Source organism: Carcharhinus amblyrhynchos, unplaced genomic scaffold, assembly GCF_965287045.1.
Source record: "Carcharhinus amblyrhynchos unplaced genomic scaffold, sCarAmb.v2.hapA scaffold_386, whole genome shotgun sequence".
In the NCBI taxonomy this organism is placed as follows: Eukaryota; Metazoa; Chordata; class Chondrichthyes; order Carcharhiniformes; family Carcharhinidae; genus Carcharhinus; species Carcharhinus amblyrhynchos.
Window position 1 is genome coordinate 47,924 of NW_027650126.1, and position 22,107 is coordinate 70,030.

The 22,107-nt window shown below is 44.3% G+C and overlaps 1 protein-coding gene across 1 annotated transcript in view; it reads left to right on the forward strand.

The window, feature by feature from the left end:
- Nucleotides 1-5,645, forward strand: part of mtch2 (mitochondrial carrier homolog 2) — a 41,443-nt gene extending 35,798 nt beyond the window's left edge. Inside the window, exon 12 of the mRNA XM_080183718.1 lies at nt 4,156-5,645. Within this exon, the coding sequence (XP_080039844.1) occupies nt 4,156-4,242 (87 nt within the window). The 3' untranslated portion in view covers nt 4,243-5,645. The remainder of the gene's footprint in view (nt 1-4,155) is intronic.
- The last annotated feature ends 16,462 nt before the right edge of the window (nt 5,646-22,107 follow it).

Here is a 22,107-nt window from a genome sequence, read left to right on the forward strand (position 1 = left end):
TCCGTAACATTCAATATTCTTAACTACAAAGTTATACTGAGTTCCATTTGAAATTTTCAAGGGCCCCAGCATCAACAGCTTTTTGGATAAGAGTTCCATACTTCCAGTCCCTTCTGTGTGGAGAAAATTGCTTCATACTATCTAGAATGGCATAGACTTCTCTTAAGATTATGCACTTTTGTTCTGCAATCCCTGTTAGTGCTTTGTCAGTTGATGTTTATATCATGAGGTACTGAGCCAGAGAAGTCAGGCCTCCATCTTTTCCTGTTAGCGGATCTGAGATGGTTTGGCAGTCGGTATACTGGAGTTTCTTTGTTCCTAGGTAACTATTAGTTGGGTGCTGTAGTGATCCAACTGAGATGGAAATCAGCTAGGCTTCTCACTGGTCAATCTCTAAAGAATGTCTGAATCTGAGTCAGCTACAGTGCCTAGTCCCTCCGAGGCAGGGTGTCCACTGACATTGGCTGTCTGCTCTAAGCAGCATTGTTAAACCTTTTGATTTGATTTATTACTGTCACGTGTATTAGCATACAGTGAATAGTACAGTTGCTTGCATGCTATACAGACAAAACATACCGTTCAGAGAAGGAAACAAGAGAGTGCAGAATGCAGTGTTACAGTCATAGCTAGGGTTAGAGAAAGATCAACTTAATGCAAGGTAAGTCCATTCAAAAGTCTGACAGCAGCAGGGAAGAAGCTGTTCTTCAGTTGGTTGGTACGTGACCTCAGAATTTTGTACCTTTTTCCTGGTAGAAGAAGGTGGAAGAGAGAATGTCCGGGGTGCATGGGGTCCTTAATTATGTGGGCTGCTTTGCTGAGGCAGTGGGAAGTGTAGACAGAGTCAGTGGATGGGAGGCTAGTTTGCATGATGGATTGGGCTACATTCACAACTTTTTGTAGTTACTTGTGGTCTTGGGCAGAGCAGGAACCATACTAACCGAAAATACAAACAAAAAAAATCTTTCTATGGTGCATCTGTAAAAGTTGGCAAAAGTCGTAGCTGACAAGCCAAATTTCCTTAGTCTTCTGAGAAAGTGGAGGCATTGGTGGGCTTTCTTAACTATAGTGTTGGCATGGGGGAGACCAGGACAAGTTGTTGATCGGTGTACCTAAAACTTGAAGCTCTCAACCCTTTCTACTTCATCCCCATTGATGTAGACCTGTCTTTGTATTGGCATAAAACCAAAATACCGCAGGTGCTGGAATTTGAAAATCAAAGCAGTAATTAGTGAGGAGCTGAAGGAAATCAGCATTAGTAGAGAAGTGGTTTGGGGAAATTGATGGGATTGAAGGTGGATAAATCTCCAGGTCTGATTAATCTTCATCCCAGAGTACTTGAGGAATTGGCCCTAGAAGTAGTAGATCCATTGGTTATTTTCCAAAATTCTTTGCAGTCTGGAATAGTTCCTACAGATTAGAGGGTAGCTAATGTAAGCTCACTATTCAAAAAGGGAAGTAGAGAAAAAACAGGAGCCTAACATCAGTACTGGGGATTTTGCTAGAATCTATTATCAAAGATTTCATAACTCAGCACTTGGAAGGCAGTGGTATAATCAGACAAAATCAGCATGGATTTACAAAAGAGAAAATCATGCTCAACAGATCTGTTGGAATTTTTTGAGGATGTAACGAGTAGACTTGACCAAGGAGAACCGGTGGATGTGGCTTATTTAGACTTCGAGAGGGCTTTTGATAAGGTCTCACATAACAGACTACTATGTAAAGTTAAAGCACATGGATTGCAGTAGTGCCTTCATGGATAGAAAACTGGTTAGCAGATAGGAAACAAAGAGTTGGCATAAAGGGTCATTTTCTGAATGCCAGTCAGTGAGTAGTGGGATTCCACAGGGATCTGTGCTTGGACCCCAATTGTTTACATTCTATATTAATGATTTGGAAGAGGGAACTAAAGATATTATCTCCAGATTTGCAGATGATGTAAAGTTGAGTTGGAGGGTGAGCTGTGAGGAGGATGGAGAGATGATTCAGCATAATTTGGACAGGCTGTGTGTGTGGGCATCTGCATGGCAGGTGCAGTATAATGTGGATAAATGTGAGGTTGTCCACTTTGGTAGCAGTAATAGGAAGAAAGATTATTACTTGAACAGGTATAAATTGAGAGAGGTGGATACTCAACGAGACCTTGGATTCCTTGTGTGTCAGTTGCTGGAAGTAAGAGCACAGGTACAGCAGGCAATAAAGAAAGCAAATGGTATGTTGGCCTTCTATAGGGATAGGAATGTTTTGCTGCAATTGTGTAGGGCATTGGTGAGACCACTCTTGGAGTATTGTGTGCAGTTTTGGTGTCCTTATAAGGAAGAACGAGTGAGTACAGCGAAAGTTTACCAGGCTGATTCCTGGGATGGAAGGTTTGTCACATGAGGAGAGACTAAGTCGGTTAAGATTATATTCACTGGAGTTCAGAAGAGTGAGGGAGAATTGCAGAGAAACCTATAAAATTGTAACAGGGTTAGACAAGGTAGATTCAGAAAGAATGCTGTCAATGGTGGGGGAGTCCAGCACCAGAGTCAGAGGTTTACAGCACGGAAATAGGCCCTTCGGCCCAACTTATACATGCCACCCTTTTTTTAAACTTCTAAACTTATCCCAATTGCCTGCCTTTGGCCCATATCCCTATGTATCCATCTTACCCATGTAACTGTTTTTAAAAGACAAAATTGTACCTGCTTCTACTACTATCTGTGGCAGCTTGTTCCAGACACTCATCACTCTGTGAAAAAATTGCCCATCTGGACACTTTTGTATCTTTCCCCTCTCACCTTAAACCTATGCCCTCTAGTTTTAGACTCCCCTACCTTTGGAAAAAGATATTGATTATCTAGCTGATCTGTGCTCCTTGTTATTTTATAGACCTCTATAAGGTCACCTCTTAGCCTTCTACACTCCAGAGAAAAACAATCCCAGTCTATCCAGCTTCTCCTTGTAGCTCAAACCATCAAGTCCGATAGCATCCTAGTAAATCTTTTCTGTACTCTTTCTAGATTAATAGTATCCTTTCTATAATAGGGTGAACAGAACTGTACACAGTATTCCAAGTGTGGCCTTACCAATGTCTTGTACAATTTAAACAAGACATTCAAATTCCTGTATTCAGTGTTCTGACTAATGAAACCAAGCATCTGAATGTCTTCTTCACCACTCTGTCCACCTGTAACTCCACTTTCAAGGAGCTGTGAACATGTACCCATAGATCTCTTCGTTCTGTAATTCTCCCCAGCGTCCTACCATTAAGTAAGTCCTGTCCTGGCTCAATTTAGAGGGGATAGTTTGAGAATAGGGGTAAATGTTTTAGAACTGAGGAAAAAATTCTTCACCGAGGGTGATGAATGTGTGGAATTCACTAGCACAGAAAGTAGTTGAGGCCAACCATGTTGTCTGATTTCAAGAAGAAATTAGATATAGCTGTCAGGGCTAAAGGGATCAAGGAATTTGGAGGAAGGGGGAAGCAGGATATTGATTCAATGATCAACCATGATCAAGATGAATGGCAGAGCAGGCTTGAAGGGCTAAATGACCTACTCCTGCTGCTAGTTTGTGTTTCTAAAATGCTGGAAATTCTCAGTAGGACCAGCAGTGTTTGGAGAGAAACAGAAAGTAAGTTTTCATCACTTATGCTGAGTATTTCCAGCACTTTCTGTTTGAATTTTTGTGCTGGCACACGTGACATTGCTGGTTGTGTGTTGGAGCAGACATCAGTCTGTCTCTTTTCTTTAGAATCTTTGAATCCATGCAGTGTAGGAGGCCATTTGGCCTGTTGAGTCTACACTGACCACAATCCCACTCAGGCCCCATCTCCCTGACCCCACATAGTTACCCTGCTAATCCCCTGGAACTAAAGGGCAAGTTAACCTGCACATCTTTGGATTGTGGGAGGAAACCAGAGCACCTGGAGGAAACCCTTGCAGACCCGGACAGAATGTGCAAACTCAACACAGACAGTGACTCAAGACTGGACAGGTCCTTGGCGCTGTGCGGCAGCAGTACTAACCACTGACCCATCGTGCTGCCCATCGTCTCCAGATCCTGGAGACAGTCGACACTATCTCCAGGATCTGGTATCGAGCCCCTGTCTTTACCTGCGGCTCCTCTCCCACTTTCTTTTCAGCAGCTTTCTCATATGTTTTTCTCTTGCAGGGAAACCTGAGCCGAGGAAACAGTCTATTTTTCCGGAAGGCTCCAGCTGGGCGAATGTACGCAGTTGACCAAAAGCGATTTGTGTAGATGCACTTGAATTTGTGAATGGAAAGGAAAATGCGGTGGGAGCTGGTGTCTAATTTGTATGATTCTGTTTACAATGACGTACGTGCAGTTTTTAATGATGTATTGTTGATCTGCACTGGCACAATGTGTTATTTTATGATGGAATGAGATTATCTGATTTAAAGAGGAAAGTATTTTAACTCCGTTTGTTACCCAGTGGTTTGTATAATGAGTGGTCTTTGTGAGGAGGGGTGGGATGGTTTTCCAAGTGCTATCTTCCTGGGAATGGGGCACTCTGTTCTATCAGTACCATTCCAATAACATCTCCATAATCCTGCCTGCTATTCCTAGTGTTGGTGAGCACCTGGAGGAGAGAAGGAAGAGTTAGAATGGCATCTCTGTTATCACTGTTACTCACCATCCACCTCCAACAGCATTGTCAGCCTGTCTTACACACACTAGGATAAATCCAGTTTAAAATTCCTGGTCAAGTTCAACTTCTGTCCTGCAACAATACTTTGCGAATTTGAGCGGATGACTAGAGGGGAAGGCTCTATAGGTTCGGTGGATTGACCATGCTAAATTGCCCTTAGTGTAAGAGGACCAGCTAGGGTAAATGCATGCGGTTGTGAGGATTGGGCCTAGGTGGGATTTTGTTCGGCGCAGACTCAATGGGCTGAATGGCTTCCTTCGGCGCTGTAGGGATTCTATGATGTTCACTGCTCCTTACCCCTCTAAATATAGCCAGGATTTCAATGGCAGCTATTCAGTCGACACAGGATCATTGCGGAACTATGCCCTGATGCTCTCATCATTCCTCCCATCCTCACTGGGAGGGAAGGGGCAGTACTGAAGAGACTGCACACCTCACCACAGTGCCCATTCTTCCTGGGCAAACCCAGGAAATGACCTTATCTGGCTTTTGGACTGGGAGCATGTTGCAGCCATGTCTGATTTTGTCCACCTGGTTTCCAGCAAGATGTGTCCAGGAAATGGGGCCCTGGCTGGCTCCCCACTCCCAACAGAGGTACCTGGACCAATTGCAGACTGCGATTGGCCAATTTGGTACAGACCGGAACCCTCCTGGGCATATGTGATCTTCACTGGCTCAGTGTGGCACTGGGCCAGTGCATTGTACCTTTTGGACCAATAGGGTGAGACAGGACATAACTTTCCTCAATTCTATTTCGAAATTGATTTGCTTCGTCCCTCTAATCCTGTAACCGAGACAAATCAGTAAACACTCAGTGGAAAGCCAGTTGCTGTGAACATTTGTTCCTCCTGAGACAGTCTTGTCTGTAGCGACTGTCCACCACCAGCAGGGGGTAGTTGTGTATAGCCTCTAGTTCTGCACTGGTTCTTCTGAAGAGTAGTGAAGCAGGCTTGATAATGGCCATTCAATAAAGCAGATTTGTGTGGCACTATATTTTTGTATAATGTGTCATTCTGACAGTGGCTGCTCCCCATACTATACAGAGCCTGCTCACATTTGACTATTTTGCTTGTTTCATGAATGTTATCCTGCTAAGTTCAGTGTAGAAAAACTACATTGTGAGCTAATTAAAATGTTTAATTCCTGTACAAGTGAAAGAATTTCTGCTCAAGCCGGCATGACAGTCTGAATTGGAAGGGAGGGTGTCCTAAATTCACGTCCACACAACAACCATCACCATCATCTTGTATATCAATTCATATAGGCAGATCAGGAGCCACTAAAACCTTCGGGATTTTCTGGCCGTGCTCCCCCTCAAACCGAAAAATCCCACCTGAAGTCAGCAGACCTTTCCATGGTCTCCCCCTCCCCGTCTGCTGCAATTTTCGTAGTGGGCAGGACAGGAAAATTCCGCCTCCCACCTCTAAATGGGCAAGAGAAAGGTGTTGAGCACCCACTCTGCACGCACAAAAAATGGTTAGTTCTATGAAGTTGATAATAGGCAAGGTCCATTGACATAATGTAGGTTATGATTTAGAATTGGAAATTCAGACAGGTGTGTCAGAAAGATAAGTGATTATGCTTATCACAAACTGCTGTTTCTCAATAAGCCAGATCATTTATAAGGAATGGAAATAACAGCGATCCTGAAATACAAATGCTCAGTAGCAACCAAGTACATTCTTTTAAAAGGACTAATGTGGAAGAAATGAGAAAGCTGAAGCTGAACAATTGGGTAAAAGATGTTTGTGTGCAACACCTTTTTCAAAACATAATGACAACTGCATATGCAGCAGCAGATTAAGCCAGCTTGGTTTTAAATAGAAAAAGAAATCAAAAATGAAACAGGAAGAGTTGGATACTCTGAATATAGAGATACAGAGCCAAACAGCACAATCCATTAAATGGGATATTTGAAGACGGACAGAAAAGGCACAGTGCAAAGTCTTTCAGTGTTGTCGTATAGAGAGAATTGTCAGAGGTGAGAATAAGAAAAAGTTTGGCTTGAAACAGGATGAGCACTTAATAATAAACATTGAGTGCCCAGTTCAAGAATTCACATGTAAGGAAGTGTGAAGCAACAAATTATTATTGTGTGTTCTGGGACACCTGGAATGCGCCAATAAGGTGTCCCTACTCCTATGCCCGTAGATTGAGGGGGTGGGGGTGGGGGGAGGTGGTGGCGGTGCTCTATATTTTTAATCAATTGTGAAATTTGTACAGTAATAAACTAGCAATATGGACTTAGGGCACTCTGCATGACACAGATCTTGATTTCTTGAAAGAAGCGATTTTCCAAATGCAGACGGTCCTACGAGGTGGTAAACTGAGATCCTAGGAGACATCCAACAAAGTTCTGCTGAGAGTCACCTAGCACAGGAGGAGGCCATTCAGCAAATCAAGAGCCAGTGCTTTGAGAGAAATGTGCCAGTGTACAAAGAAAATTACAGCACAGGAACAGGCCCTTCAGCCCTCCAAGCCTGCACCGATCACGCTGTCTGACTAAACTAAAACCCCCCTACTCTTCCGGGGACTATATCCCTATATTCCCATCCTATTCATGTATTTGTCAAGAACAAAGAACAACCCAGCACGGGAAACAGGCCCTACGGCCCAACGAGCCCGCGCCGCCGCATCCTCCTACACCTATTCTACCCTGCGTGTCTACGAGTGGAACCCCTAACTTAGCCAGATTCAGCGGAGAAGATGCCCCTTAAAAGTCACTACCATATCCACTTCCACTACCTCCCCTGGCAACGGTTCCAGGCACTCACTACTCTGTAAAAAAAAAATCAGCCTTGTACATTTCCTTTAAACCTTGCCTCTCACACCTTAAACCTGTACCCACAAGTAATTGACTCTTCCACTCGGGGGAGCGTGGTGGGAAAGCTTCTGACTATCCACTCTGCCCATGTCTCTCATAATCTTTTGGATTTATATCAGGTCGCCCCTCAACTTCTGTCGTTCCAGTGAGAACAAACCAAGTTTCTCCAACCTCTCCTCATAGCTAATGCCCTCCATACCAGGCAACATCCTGGTAAATCTTTTCTGTACCCGCTCCAAAGCCTTCACATCCTTCTGGTAGGGTGGTGACCAGAATTGAACACTATATTCCAAGTGCGGTCTAACTAAGGTTCTATAAAGCTGCAACATGACTTACCAATTTTTAACCTCAATGCCCTGGCCAATGAAGGCAAGCATGCTGTATGCCTTTTTGACTACCTACTCCACCTGCATTGCCTCTTACAGTGACCTGTGTACCTGTACATCCAGATCCCTTTACCTATTAATACTCAAGGTTCTACTATTTACTGTATATTTCCTATCTGTATTAGACCTTCCAAAATGTATTACCGCACATTTGTCTGGATAAACTCCATCTGCCACCTCTCCGTCCGAGTCTCCAACTGATCTATATCCTGCTGTATCCTGTGGTAGTCCTCATCGCAATCCGCAAATCCACCAACCTTTGTGTCTTCCGCAAACTTACTAATCAAACCAGTTATATTTTCCTCCAAATCATTTATATATATTACAAAGCAAAAGGTCCCAGCACTGATCCCTGAGGAGCACCACTTGTCACAGCCCTCCATTCAGAAACACACCCTTCTACTGCTACCCTGTCGTCTTTGAGCCAGTTTTGTGTCCACTTTGCCAGCTCGCTTTTGATCCCATGCAACTTCACCTTCTGCACCAATCTGCCAATGAGGGACCTTGTCAAAGGCCTTACTGAAATCCATGTAGACAACATTCACTGGCCTACCCTCATCAATCATCTTTGTCACTTCCTCGAAAAACTCAATCAAGTTCGTGAGACATAACCTCCCCATCACAAAACCATGTTGCCCCTCACTAATGCATCCACTTATTTCCAAGTGGGAATAAATCCTGTCTCGAAGAATCCTCTGCAAGAATTTCCCTACCATTGATGTAAGGCTCACCAGCCTGTAATTACCTGGATTATTCTTGCTACCCTTCTTAAACAAAGGAACAACATTGGCTATTCTTCAATCCTCTGGGACCTCCCCTGTAGCCAGTGAGGTCACAAAGATTTCTCTTAAGGCTCCAGTAATTTCCTCCCTTGCCTCTCTCAGTATTCTGGGTTATATCCCATCAGGCCCTGGGTACTTGTCTAATGTTTCTCAAGAACCACAATACCACCTTTTTGATCTCAACATGGCTCAAACTATACATCACCCCTTCCCAGACTCATCATCTATCAAGTCCATCTCTTTTGTGAACACTGACGCAAAGTACTCATTTAATACCTCGCCCATTTCCTCTGGGTCCACGCATAGATTCCCTCCCTTGTCCTTGAGTGGGCCAACCTGCTCCCTGGCTAATCTCTTGCTCTTTACATCTGTATAAAAAGCCTTGAGATTTTCCTTAATCCTGTTGGCCAATACTTTTTTGTGACCCCTTTAGCCCTCCTTACTCCTTGCTTCAGTTTCTTTCTACTTGTATTCTGACACCACAATTGCTTCTCTTGAACATTGCAACTACAGGGTTCAATTTCCTTTTGAAATTTCCAATGGAAGTTGATTGTCCAGGGAATGTGTTCCAGAGTATAACAGCTTTGTGTGTGAAATCAGTTCCCCGCCTCGCTTCTTTGTCAGTTCTTTTAAATCTCTGACTGTTTGCTGCAGGAAACTGATTCTCTTGACTTGCTCCAACAAAACCCCTCATAATTCTGAAAACTTCTGCTGGATCACCCCGTAATCATCTTTGCTCTTTGGGGAAAGTGAGTTTTGTTGCCTATTTTGCCACAAAGTTCGAGTCCCTGATGTTTTCCATAAAGTGTGGTACCCAGATATGTATATACTGCTCTGACCAGGGCCTAACTGGAGATTATAAAAGATGTAATATAATTTTCCTTTAGATTATATTCTATCTGAGAGGGAACGCCGACAAGCATGTCATTCAGCTTTTTGATTAATTTTGAAGAGGTCTTATTAGGGTATTCAGCCCCTTGAGTCTGTTCTGCCTTTTAACAAGATTGTAGCTGATCTAATGGCACAGAGGTTAGCACTGCTGCCTTGCAGTGCCTTTGGTGATTGTGGCATTTGCACATTCTCCCTGTGTCTGTGTGTATTTTCTCCGAGTGCTCCAGTTTCCTACCACACTCCAAAGGACATAGAACATAGAACACTACAGCGCAGAACAGGCCCTTCGGCCCACGATGTTGCGCCGACCAGTTAAAAAACAATGACCCACTAACCTAAACCAATCCCTTTTCGTCCATAAACCTATCCACGGATCTCTTAAACGCCCCCAAACTAGGCGCATTTACAACTGCAGCAGGCAGGGCATTCCAATCCCTCACCACCCTCTGGGTAAAGAACCTACCCCTGACATCCGTCCTATAACTACCCCCCCTTAATTTAAAGCCATGCCCCCTCGTGCTAGCTTTCTCTATCCGAGGAAAAAGGCTATCACTATCCACCCTATCTAAACCTCTAATCATCTTATATGTTTCAATAAGATCCCCTCTTAGCCGCCTTCTTTCTAGCGAAAACAACCCCAAATCCCTCAGTCTCTCCTCATAGGACCTCCCCTCCATATCAGGCAACATCCTGGTAAACCTCCTCTGCACCCTCTCCAAAGCCTCCACATCCTTCCTGTAATGTGGGGACCAGAACTGCACACAGTACTCCAAGTGCGGCCGCACCAGAGTTGTGTACGGTTGCAACATGACGCTGCGACTCCTAAATTCAATCCCCCTACCAATAAACGCCAAGACACCGTATGCCTTCTTAACAACCCTATCTACTTGATTCCCAACTTTCAGGGATCTATGTACACATACACCTAGATCCCTCTGTTCATCCACACTATTCAAAGTCCTTCCGTTAGCCCTATACTCCACACATCTGTTATTCCTACCAAAGTGAATTACCTCACACTTCTCCGCATTAAACTCCATCCGTCACCTCTCGGCCCAGCTCTGCAACCTGTCTAAGTCTCCCTGCAAACTATGACACCCTTCCTCACAATCTACCACACCTCCGACTTTGGTGTCATCAGCAAATTTACTAATCCACCCAACTATACCCTCATCCAGATCATTAATAAAAATTACAAACAGCAGTGGCCCCAAAACAGATCCCTGAGGCACACCACTCGTAACCGAACTCCATGACGAATATTTACCATCAACCACCACCCTCTGTCTCCTATCTGCTAGCCAATTCCTGATCCAATTTCCTAGACTACCCTCAATCCCATACATCTGCATTTTCTGCAGAAGCCTACCATGGTGAACCTTATCAAACGCCTTACTAAAATCCATATATACCACGTCAACTGCCTTACCCCCATCCACCTCTTTGGTCACTTTCTCAAAAAACTCAATAAGGTTAGTAAGGCACGACCTACCTGCTACAAAACCATGCTGACTATCTCCAGTCAATTCATTACTCTCCAAATAACTATAAATTCTATCCCTAATAATTTTTTCTAAAACCTTGCCCACAACAGAAGTAAGACTCACCGGTCTATAATTCCCGGGGAAGTCTCTGTTCCCCTTCTTAAACAATGGGACAACATTCGCTATCCTCCAATCTTCCGGTACTATACCAGAGACCAACGACGACCTGAAGATCAGAGCCAGAGGCTCTGCAATCACCTCTCTTGCCTCCCAGAGAATCCTAGGATAAATCCCATCTGGACCAGGGGACTTATCTATTTTCAATCCCTCAAGAATATCCAGCACATCCCCCTTATCAACTGCAATACTGTCTATTTTACACCCCTGCAACCCAGTGTCCTCCTCAGCTATATTCATGTCCTCCTGCGTGAACACCGAAGAGAAATATTGGTTCAATGCCTCTCCAATCTCTTCCGGTTCCACACACAACTTCCCTCTGCTGTCTGTAACTGGCCCTAATCTTGCCCTAACCAACCTTCTGTTCTTGACATACCTATAGAACGCCTTAGGATTCTCCTTAATCCTATCAGCCAAAGTCTTCTCATGTCCTCTTTTAGCCCTTCTTAACTCACTCTTCAACTCCCTCCTAGCCAATCTAAAGCTTTCTAGTGCACTACCTGAGCCCTCAAGTCTCATCCGAACATAAGCCTCCTTTTTCTTTTTAACCAACGAATCAACTTTTTTAGTGCACCACGGTTCCCTAGCCCTACCAATTCCTCCTTGCCTGACAGGGACATACCTATCACGGACTCGCAGTAGCTGCTCCTTGAAAAAAAGTCCACATTTCAGACGTTCCCAGTCCCTGTAATCGCCTAGTCCAACCTATGCTTCCTAATTCTCTCCTAATAGCCTCATAATTACCCTTCCCCCAGCTAAAACTACTGACCCGAGGTTCATGCCTATCCCTTTCCATCACTAAGGTGAACGTAACCGAATTGTGGTCACTATCACCAAAATGCACACCAACTTCCAAGTCTAGCACCTGGTCTGGCTCATTTCCCAGCACCAAATCCAATATAGCCTCACCTCTAGTTGGCCTATCTACATACTGAGTCAAAAAACCTTCCTGCACGCTTTGTACAAAAACTGACCCCTCTAACGAGCTAGAGCTATAGCAATTCCAATCAATATTAGTAAAGTTAAAGTCCCCCATAACAATTACCCCATTACTTTCACTTCTAACCAGGATCGTCTCCGCAATCCTTTCCTCAACCTCTCTAGAACTTTTAGGAGGTCTATAAAAGACTCCCAACAGGGTGACCTCTCCTATTTCTAATCTCCGCCCATACTACCTCAACAGACAAGTCCTCATCAAACTTCCTCTCTGACTCTGTGATACAGTCCTTGACTAATAATGCTACCCCTCCCCCCCTTCTACCTCCTTCTCTACTCCGACTAAAGCATTTGAACCCCGGGACCTGCAACAACCATTCCTGACCCTGCTCTATCCATGTCTCTGAAATGGCCACAACATCAAAGTCCCAGGTACTGATCCACGCTGCAAGTTCATCCATTTTATTGCGAATACTCCTCGCATTAAAATATACGCATTTCAAACCCTGCTCCGCCCCACCCCCACGATGTCGTGCATTGCAGTCCCCATCTATGCCCCCCTCACTTTCATCCCCTCTACTCAGGATCCCACCCCCCCTCCGAATCAGTTTAAACCTCCCTGCATAGCCTTAGCAAATTTACCCCCCAGGATATTGGTTCCCCTCTGATTCAGGTGTAGACCATCACTCTTATAGAGGTCCCACCTTCCCCAGAATGAGCCCCAATTGCTCAAGTACCTGAACCCCTCCCCCCTGCACCATCCCCTCAGCCACGAGTTCAAACTTTCCCTCTCTCTATTCCTCTCTAAACTATCCCGTGGCACAGGCAAGAGTCCGGAGATAACCACTCTTTCTGACTTGGCCTTTAGTTTCCACCCCAACTCCATAAATCTCTGCTTAATATCCCCTTCCCTTAACCTCCCTATGTCATGCGTCCCCACATGAACTATAACTTGGGGTTGATCTCCCTCTCCCCTAAGAGTCCTGAATACCCTTTCCGATATATCCTGGACCCCAGCCCCTGGTAGGCAACACACCAGCCCTGAGTCCCTACCATTACTTCCGACTCTCCTATCCGTCCCCTTAACTGTGGAGTCCCCAATCACGAGGCCCAATCTTTTACATCCCCTAACCACCTGAGCTTTTACAATAGGCTCACCCCCAGAGACCTGCTCCCTTTGGCTATCCCCAGTTGATTCCTCCTCAACTGTAGCCTCCAGGACCGAAAACCTATTTTGGAGGGGAACAGCCCCAGGGGATTGTCCCCCCACTTGCTTCTTTCCCCTCTTCCTGGCAGTGACCCAAGACTCATTTCTAGGAGTGACTATCTCCTTATAACTCCTATCGATGTCCGCCTCTGCCTCCCGAATTATGCGGAGTTCCTCTAATTCCACCTCCAGCTCCTTTACACGCTCCTCCAGAAGCTGCAATCGAACACACTTCCTACAAGTAAAATCACCTGAAACACTACTGGAGTCCCTCACCACATACATCCCACAGGAGATGCAGCTTACTGCCTGAACTGCCATCCCTGAAACAATTACCAGCAGAAAAATAAAAATATAAAAACAAACTTCCCCACACTTATAATTAGGTTAGAGGAGGTGGGAGGGTGGGATTCTCTACCAGTGTAGATGATCGGGTATCCTCTCTGCGCTAATTTATAGGGTTAGGGGCCCGATGTGCAGGTTAGGTTGGCTGGCCAAACTAAATTGACCCTTAGTGTCAGAGGACCTAGAATTGTTGCCAGTGCAGGCTCAATGGACCAAAAGTCCTCCCCCTGCACTGCAGGGATTCTATGATTCTGACAGTAACCTCAAGCCTGCATCCCATCTGCCCCCGATAAGCTCTCATCCCCTTACTTACCAAGAATCTATTCACCTCTGCTGTAAAAATATTTAAAGGTTCAACTTCCACCCAGTTTTCAGAAAGACTGAAGACTCAAGATCCTTTGGAAAAAAAGAATTACCTCATCTTAAATCTGACCTCTTATTTTCAAACAGTAATCTCTTCTAGATTCTCCCATAATATCTCTCAGAATCTTTGTTTCAATCAAGGTGCCTCTTGTACAAGACCAAATTATCCAATCTTTCCTCTTAAGACAACCTGCCCATTCCAGGTATTAGTATACCTTCTCTGAACTGCTTCTAACACATTTACACTTTTCCTTAAATAGAGAGACCAATACTGTGCACAATGCTCCAGATGTGGTCTCACCAATGCCCTATGCAACTGAAGCATAACCTCTCTACCTTTGTATTCAATTCCTTTCTCAATAAATGATAATATTCTATTAGTTGAAAATGTATTTATTTGTCACAAGTTGGTTTATATTAACACTGCAATGAAGTTACTACGAAGATCCCCTAGTTGTCACAAGCCAGTGTCTTTTTGGGTACGCTGAGGGAGAATTTAGTACGGCCAATGCACCTAACCAGCACATCTTTTGGACTGTGGGAGGAAACTGGAGCAAACCCACACAGACACAGGAAGAACATGCAGACTTCGCACAGTGACCCAAGCTAGGAATTGAACCTGGGTCCCTGGCCTGTGAGGCAGAAGTGCTAACCACTATCATTGTGCCACTCCAGTATTAGTTTTCCTACTTACTTGCTGTACCTGTATTATGCCTGTTGTGATTCATGCACTAGGACACCCAGGTCTCTCTGCACCTCAGAGCTCTGTAATCTCTCACCTTTTTATTATGTTTTCATGAATAAGCTTTTTTATTCTTCCTAACAAAATTTGACAATTTCACATTTTCTTACATGATACTCCATTTGTCAGATCTCTGCCCACTCACTCAACCTATCTATATCATTTTTAACTTCTTTATGTCCTCTTCACAACTTACTCTCCTATCTATCTTTGTGTCATCAGCAATTTTGACAACCATCTCTTCATCCAAGTCAGTTACATAAATTATAAACAGTTGAGGCCCCAGCACTGATGCCTGTGACACGTCACTTTTAATGTCTTGCCAACCTGAAAATGCCAACTCTCTGCTTCCTGTTAGCCAGCCAATCTTCTATCCATGGCAATATGTTACCTGCTACACCATGAGGTTTATTTTCTGTAATAACTTTTCAAGTGGTGCCTTATCAAATGCCTTCTGAAAATCTTTTAAGTACAGTACATCGATCAGTTCCCCTTCAACCAAGCACAGGGTACTTCCTCAAAGAATTCCAATCAGTTGGCTATGCGATGGATTTCCCTTTCACAGAACCATATTGATTCTGCCCAATTACCTTGAGCTTAACCAAGTGCCCTGCTATAACTTCTTTAATAATAGCTTTTAACATTTTCCTTATGGCAGATATTAATTTAACTGGCCTTTAGATTCTTGTGTTCTGTCTCCCTCCTTTCTTAAATAGTTAAGTAGTTTTTGCTAAATTCCAATCTAATGGGACCTTCTCTGAATCTAGGGAGTTTTGATCACTACACAGTACAGTCGCCATAATCTCAGATGGCCATAGGCTGCTCTCCTCCTGACTGGTGGTGATTTAACCTGAGGATCATCACAGGCAAGGTCGAGAAAGCAGGGCCTTCATGAATAAACACAATCAGAATGGGAATTGAACCTGCAGTATTGGTACACTCTGCATCATTAACCAGCTGTCCAGCCAACTGAGCTAATTTCACCCACAGCTAGTAATTCCTGGAAAAGGTCACTAGTCTGTCACCAGCAGCTTATGGTTTGAGGAGTGCCATCCCACACTAAACATGGCTGACCAGGAGTCTCTCTCTCTAACTTTTACTGCCAGCCATTGGCACATGTGAAAGAATTTGCGATCTGGCCACATTATAAACACACCTTACTTGGCCGTCAGGTCCTGGATTGGGATTGGAATCTGGAGCTTATGGCTCTGAGGCAGAAATGCTAACCACTGCGCCACAAGACTTCCAGACTCTCCAATTAGTGAGAGTTATTTCTCTATATCAATCAAATCTGTCTCAATATCTTAAATCCTTCAATTAAATCACCCCTTAATCTTCTATGTTGCAAGGAATACAACCCTAGTTCATATAATCTTTTCTCATGGCATAAACCTTGGAGTCAGAATATCATCCTGTAATTCTACACTGTATTCTCTTCAAGTCAAATCTGTCCTTCCTAATGTGTGGTGTTCGGAACTGCTCTCAGTACTGCAGATGTGTTCTAACCTGGGCTATGAGTGGCTGCAAATATGACTTCTATCTCCTTGTATTCTATTCCACTCAATATAAAGGTAGGCATACCATTCAGCTTTTTGATTAATTTTGTACTTATCCAAAGTAAGTAGTCTCACAACACCAGGTTAAAGTCCAACAGCTTTATTAGGTAGCACGAGCTTTTGAAACATTGCTCCTTCATCAGGAGAATGCAGGATTTGTTTCACAGGCAGGGCATATATACACTCAAACTCAATTACAAGATAATGGTTGGAATGTGAGTCTTATCAGGTAATCAAGTCTTTGCAGGTACAGACAACGTGAGTGGAGAGAGGATTAAACACAGGTTAACGAGACATGTATTGTCTCCAGCCAGGACAGTTAGTGAGATTTTGCAAGCCCAGACACGTTGTGGGGGTTACAGACAGTGTGACATGAACCCAAGATCCTGGTTGAGGCTGCCCTCGTGTATGCAGAACTTGGCTATCAGTTTTTGCTCAGCAATTCTGCGTTATGTGTCATGAAGGCTGCCTTGGAGAACGCATACCTGAAGATTAACTGCTAAAGTCTTCCCCGAAAGGAAGGGAACACTCCTGCCTGGTGATGGTGATCCCCCACGATGGCATTGCTACAACTGCCTCAGTACTTAACGCCGACAACTGCCAATCTCCAGATGCAATTCTACAACTCATCCGCTTCATCCTGGACCACAATGTCTTCAATTTCAACAACCAGTGCTTCATCCAGACACACGGAACAGCCATGGAGACCAAATTCGCACCTCAATATGCACAGGTTTGAACAAGACTTCTTCACTTCACAGGACCTTTAACTGATGCTTTACACTGCATACATTGATGACATTTTCTTCCTTTGGACTCATGGTGAACAAGCACTGAAACAGCTATATGATGACTAAAACAAGTTCCATCCCACCATCAGACTTACCATGGACTACTCTTCAGAATCAGTTGCATTCTTGGACACACGCATCTCCATCGAGGATGGTCACCTCAGCACTTCACTGTACCGCAAGCCCACAGATAACCTCACAATGCTCCACTTTTCCAGCTTCCACCCTAAATGCATTAAAGGAGTCATCCCCTATGGACAAGCCTCAATATACACAGAATCTGCTCAAATGAGGAGGATCACAACAGATATCTCTAGACGCTGAAAGATGCCCTTGTAAGAACAGGATATGGCGCTCAACTCATTGATCGACAGTTCCAACGTACCTCAGCGAAAAACTGCACCGACCCCTCAGAAGACAAACACGGGACACAGTGGACACACGGGACCTTCATCGTCTTGTACATCACCAGAGCAGAGAAGTTACGACATCTTCTCTGGAGCCTTCAATACATCATCTATGAAGACAACATCTCACCAAGGCCATCCCCATACCCCCACTAGCTGCCTTCAAACAACTGAGAAGTCCTGAACTGGGAGAGGAGCCAGAGGTCGTGGTACATATTGGTACCGCTGACATAGGTAGGAAAAGGGAAGGGGTCATGAAAAGAGAATATAGAGAGTCAGATAGAGAGTTGAGAAGGAGGAATGCAAAGGTAGTAATCTCGGGATTGCTGCCTGTGCCACGAGAAAGTGAAAGCAGGAATGGAATGAGGTGGAGGATAAATGCGTGGCTGAGGGATTGGAGCAGGGGGCAGGGATTCAGGTTCCTGGATCATTGGGACCTCTTTAGGGACAGGTGTGACCTGTACAAAAAGGACAGGTTGCACTTGAATCCTAGGGGGACCAATATCCTGGCAGGAAGGTTTGCTAAGGCTACTGGGGAGACTTTAAACTAGAATGGTTGAGGAGAGGGAATCAAAATGAAGTGACTGGGAAAGAGGAGGTTAGCTCGCAAATAGAAAGAGATTGTTGACAGTGTGAGAGGGAGGAAAGGCAGGTGATGGAGAAGGGGAGTGCTCAGGCCAAAGGTTTGAGATATGTCTATTTTAACGCATGGAGTGTTCTGAACAAAGTGGATGAGCTTAGAGCATGGATCACTGCTTGGAAATGTGATGTGGTAGCCATTACAGAGACTTGAATGACTCAGGGACAGGACTGGACACTTCAAGTTCCGGGTTTCAAATGTTTCAGGGGGATAGGGAGGGAGGCAAAAGAGGTGGGGGAGTGGCACTGTTGATAAGGGATAGTGTCATGAATCTATTCGAAAAGAAAAGCGTACAAAAGGTTCAGGGAGATAGGTAATGTTAGGGATCTAGAGGAGTATACAACTTGTAGGAAGGAACTTAAGGAAATTAGGAGAGCCAGAAGGGGTCATGAGAAGAAATGGACGCCATGGAGGGATTGTCTATGGAATCTCTGTGGGTGGAAGTTCGGAACAGGAACGGGTCAATAAATTTACTGGGTGTTTTCTATAGGCCGTCCAACAGTAACAGGGATGTTGAGGAACAGATAGGGAAACAGATCCTGGAGAGATGTAATAATAAGAGTTGTCGTGATGGGAGACTTTAATTTCCCAAATATCAATTGGAATCTCCCTAGGGTAAAGGGTTTATATGGGGAGGAGTTTGTTAGGTGTGTTCAGGAGGGTTTCCTGACACAGTATGTGGATACAAGAGGAGAGGCTGTACTTGATTTGGTATTGGGAAATGAACCTGGACAGGTGTCAGATCTCTCAGTGGGAGAGCATTTTGGGGATAGTGATCATAACTCTATCTCCTTTACAATAGCATTGGAGAGAGAGAGAATCAGACAAGCTAGGAAAGTGTTTATCTGGAGTAAGGGGAATTATGAAGCCATCAGGCAGGAAATTAGAGGCATAAATTGGAAGGAGATTTTCTCGGGGAAATGTGCAGAGGTAATGTGGCAGATTTTCAAGGAATATTTATCTAGAGTTCTGCACAACAACGTTCCAATGAGACCGGGAAGTTTTGGTAGGTTACAAGAACCGTGGTGCATGAAAGTTGTAATGAATCTAGTCAAAAAGAAAAGTGTACAAAAGGTTCAGGGAGCTAGGTAATGTTAATCTAGAGGAGTATACGACTTGGAGGAAGGAACTTAAGGAAATTAGGAGAGCCGGAAAGGGTGATGAGAAGGCTTTGGCAGGTAAGATTAAGGAAAACCCCAAGGCATTCTACAAGTATGTGAAGAGCAAAAGGATGAGGTGTGAAGGAATAGGACCTATCAAATGCAACGGTGGGAAAGTTTGTATAGAACCGGTAGAAATAGCAGAGGTGCTTAATGAATACTTTACTTCAATATTCACAGTGGAAAAAGGAACTTGGTGGTTGTAGTGCAGGCTTGCGGTGGACTGAAGAGCTTGAGTATGTTGACATTAAGAAAGAGGATGTGTTGGAGCTTTTGAAAAGCATCAAGTTAGATAAGTCACTGGGACCGGATGGGATGTACCCCAGGTTACTGTGGGAGGCAAGGGAAGAGATTGCAGAGCCTCTGATGATCTTTGCATCATCAATGGAGATGGGAGAGGTTCCGGAAGATTGGAGGATTGCGGATGTGGTTCCTCTATTCAAGAAAGGGAGTAGAGATAGCCCAGGAAATTATTGACAAGTGAGTCTAACCTCAGTGGTTGGTAAGTTGATAGAGAAGATCCTGAGAGACAGGATTTATGAACATTTGGAGAGGTATAGTATGATCAAAAACAGACAGCACAGCTTTGTCAAAGGCAGATCGTGCCTTATGAGCCTGGTTGAGTTTTTTGAAGATGTGACTAAACACATTGACGAAGGAAGAGCAGTAGATGTGGTTTATATGGACTTCAGCAAGGCATTCGATAAGGTCCCACATGCGAGGCTTATTGAGAAAGTGAGGGGGCATGGGATCCAAGGGGACATTGCTTTGTGGATCCAGAACTGGCTTGCCCACAGAAGGTGGTTGTAGATGGGTCTTTTTCTGCTTGGAGATCAGTCATCAGTGGAGTGCCCCAGGGATCTGTTCTGGGACCCTTGCCTTATGAAGAGAGATTAGGCAAACTGGGCCTGTATTCTCCAGTTTTGAATAAACAGAGATGATTGCCTTGAAACCTACAAAATCCTTAAAGCAATAGGCAGGGTAATGCCCTGGGAACCTAGGTTCAAATCCTACCATGATACTCCGCAAAATTTAAAAATTCAATAAAATATCTAAAACTAAAATTAAGATGACCACAAAACTATTGTCGATTGTCATAAAAGTCCATCTGGTTCACGAAGGCCTCTTAGAGAAGAAAACTTACCCAGTATATGTATGACTCCAGTCCCACAGCAATGTGGTTGACTCTTAAATGACTTTTGAAATGGCCCTGTGAGAAACTCCATTGTATTCAACTGCCAACATTGGGGAGCTTATGCTGACATTGGATAAGCTGTCTCATAGACTAGTCAAGAACACCTTGATGTAGTCATACTCACAATCATACCTTACAGATATTGTCCTAGACATCACCATTTCCATTCCAGCAGGATAGACCCAGCAGAAGTGGCAGCACAGTGGTGTACAGTCAGGAGGGAGTTGCCCTTGGAGTACTCAGCAAATGATGAGGGAACCAACAAGGGGGAAAAATATAATTGGCCTCATCCTTACATAGAAGAAACAGAAGTAGGAGCAGGGAAAGGCCATTCAGCTCTTAGGGCCTGCTCCACCATTCATCACAATCATGGCTGATCTCCAACTCAATAGCCTAATCCTGCTTTCTCCCCATAATCTTTGATCGCATTCGCCCCAAGTGCTATATCTAGCCGCCTCTTGAATCTATTCAATATTTTGGCATCAACTACTTCCTGTGGTAATGAATTCCACATGCTCACCACTCTTAGGACTGTTAAGGAATGTCTCCTCATCTCCATCCTAAGTGGTATCCTCAGACTGTGACCTTTGGTTCTGGACACCCCCACCATCGGGAACATCCACCCTGCATCTACCCTCTCTACTGTTAGAATTTTATAAGTCTCTATGAGTTCCCCCCTCATTCACCTGAACTCCAGTGAAAACAATCTTAACCTAGTCAATTTCTCCTCATGCATCAGTCCAGCCATCCCCAGAATCAGCCTGGTAAACCTTCACTGCACTCCCTCAAGAGCAACAACATCCTCCCTCAGAAAAGGATATCAAAACTGCACACAATATTCTAGGTGTGGCCTCACCAAGGCCCTGAAGAATTGCAACAACACATCCCTGCTCCTGTACTCGACACCTCTTATGATGAAGGCCAACATACCATTTGCCTCCTTTATTTTATTAATTATTATTAATTATTAATTATTTTATTAATTTTTATTAATGATCTGGATGAGGGTATAGTTGGGTGGATTAGTAAATTTGCTGATGACACCAAAGTTGGAGGTGTGGTAGATTGTGAGGAAGGGTGTCATAGTCTGCAGGGAGACTTAGATAGGTTGCAGAGCTGGGCCGAGAGGTGGCGGATGGAATTTAATGCGGAGAAGTGTGAGGTAATTCACTTTGGTAGGAGCAACAGATGTGTCGAGTATAGGGCTAACGGGAGGACTTTGAATAGTGTGGATGAACAGAGGGATCTAGGTGTGTGTGTACATAGATCCCTGAAAGTTGGGAATCAAGTAGATAAGGTTGTCAAGAAGGCGTACGGTGTCTTGGCGTTTATTGGTAGGGGGATTGAATTTAGGAGTCGCAGTGTAATGTTGCAACTGTACACTACTCTAGTGCGGCCGCACTTGGAGTACTGTGTGCAGTTCTGGTCCCCGCATTACAAGAAGGATGTGGAGGCGTTGGAGAGGGTGCAGAGGAGGTTTACTAGGATGTTGCCTGGTATGGTGGGGAGGTCCTATGAGGAGAGACTGAGGGATCTAGGGTTGTTTTCGTTGGAAAGAAGGCGGCTA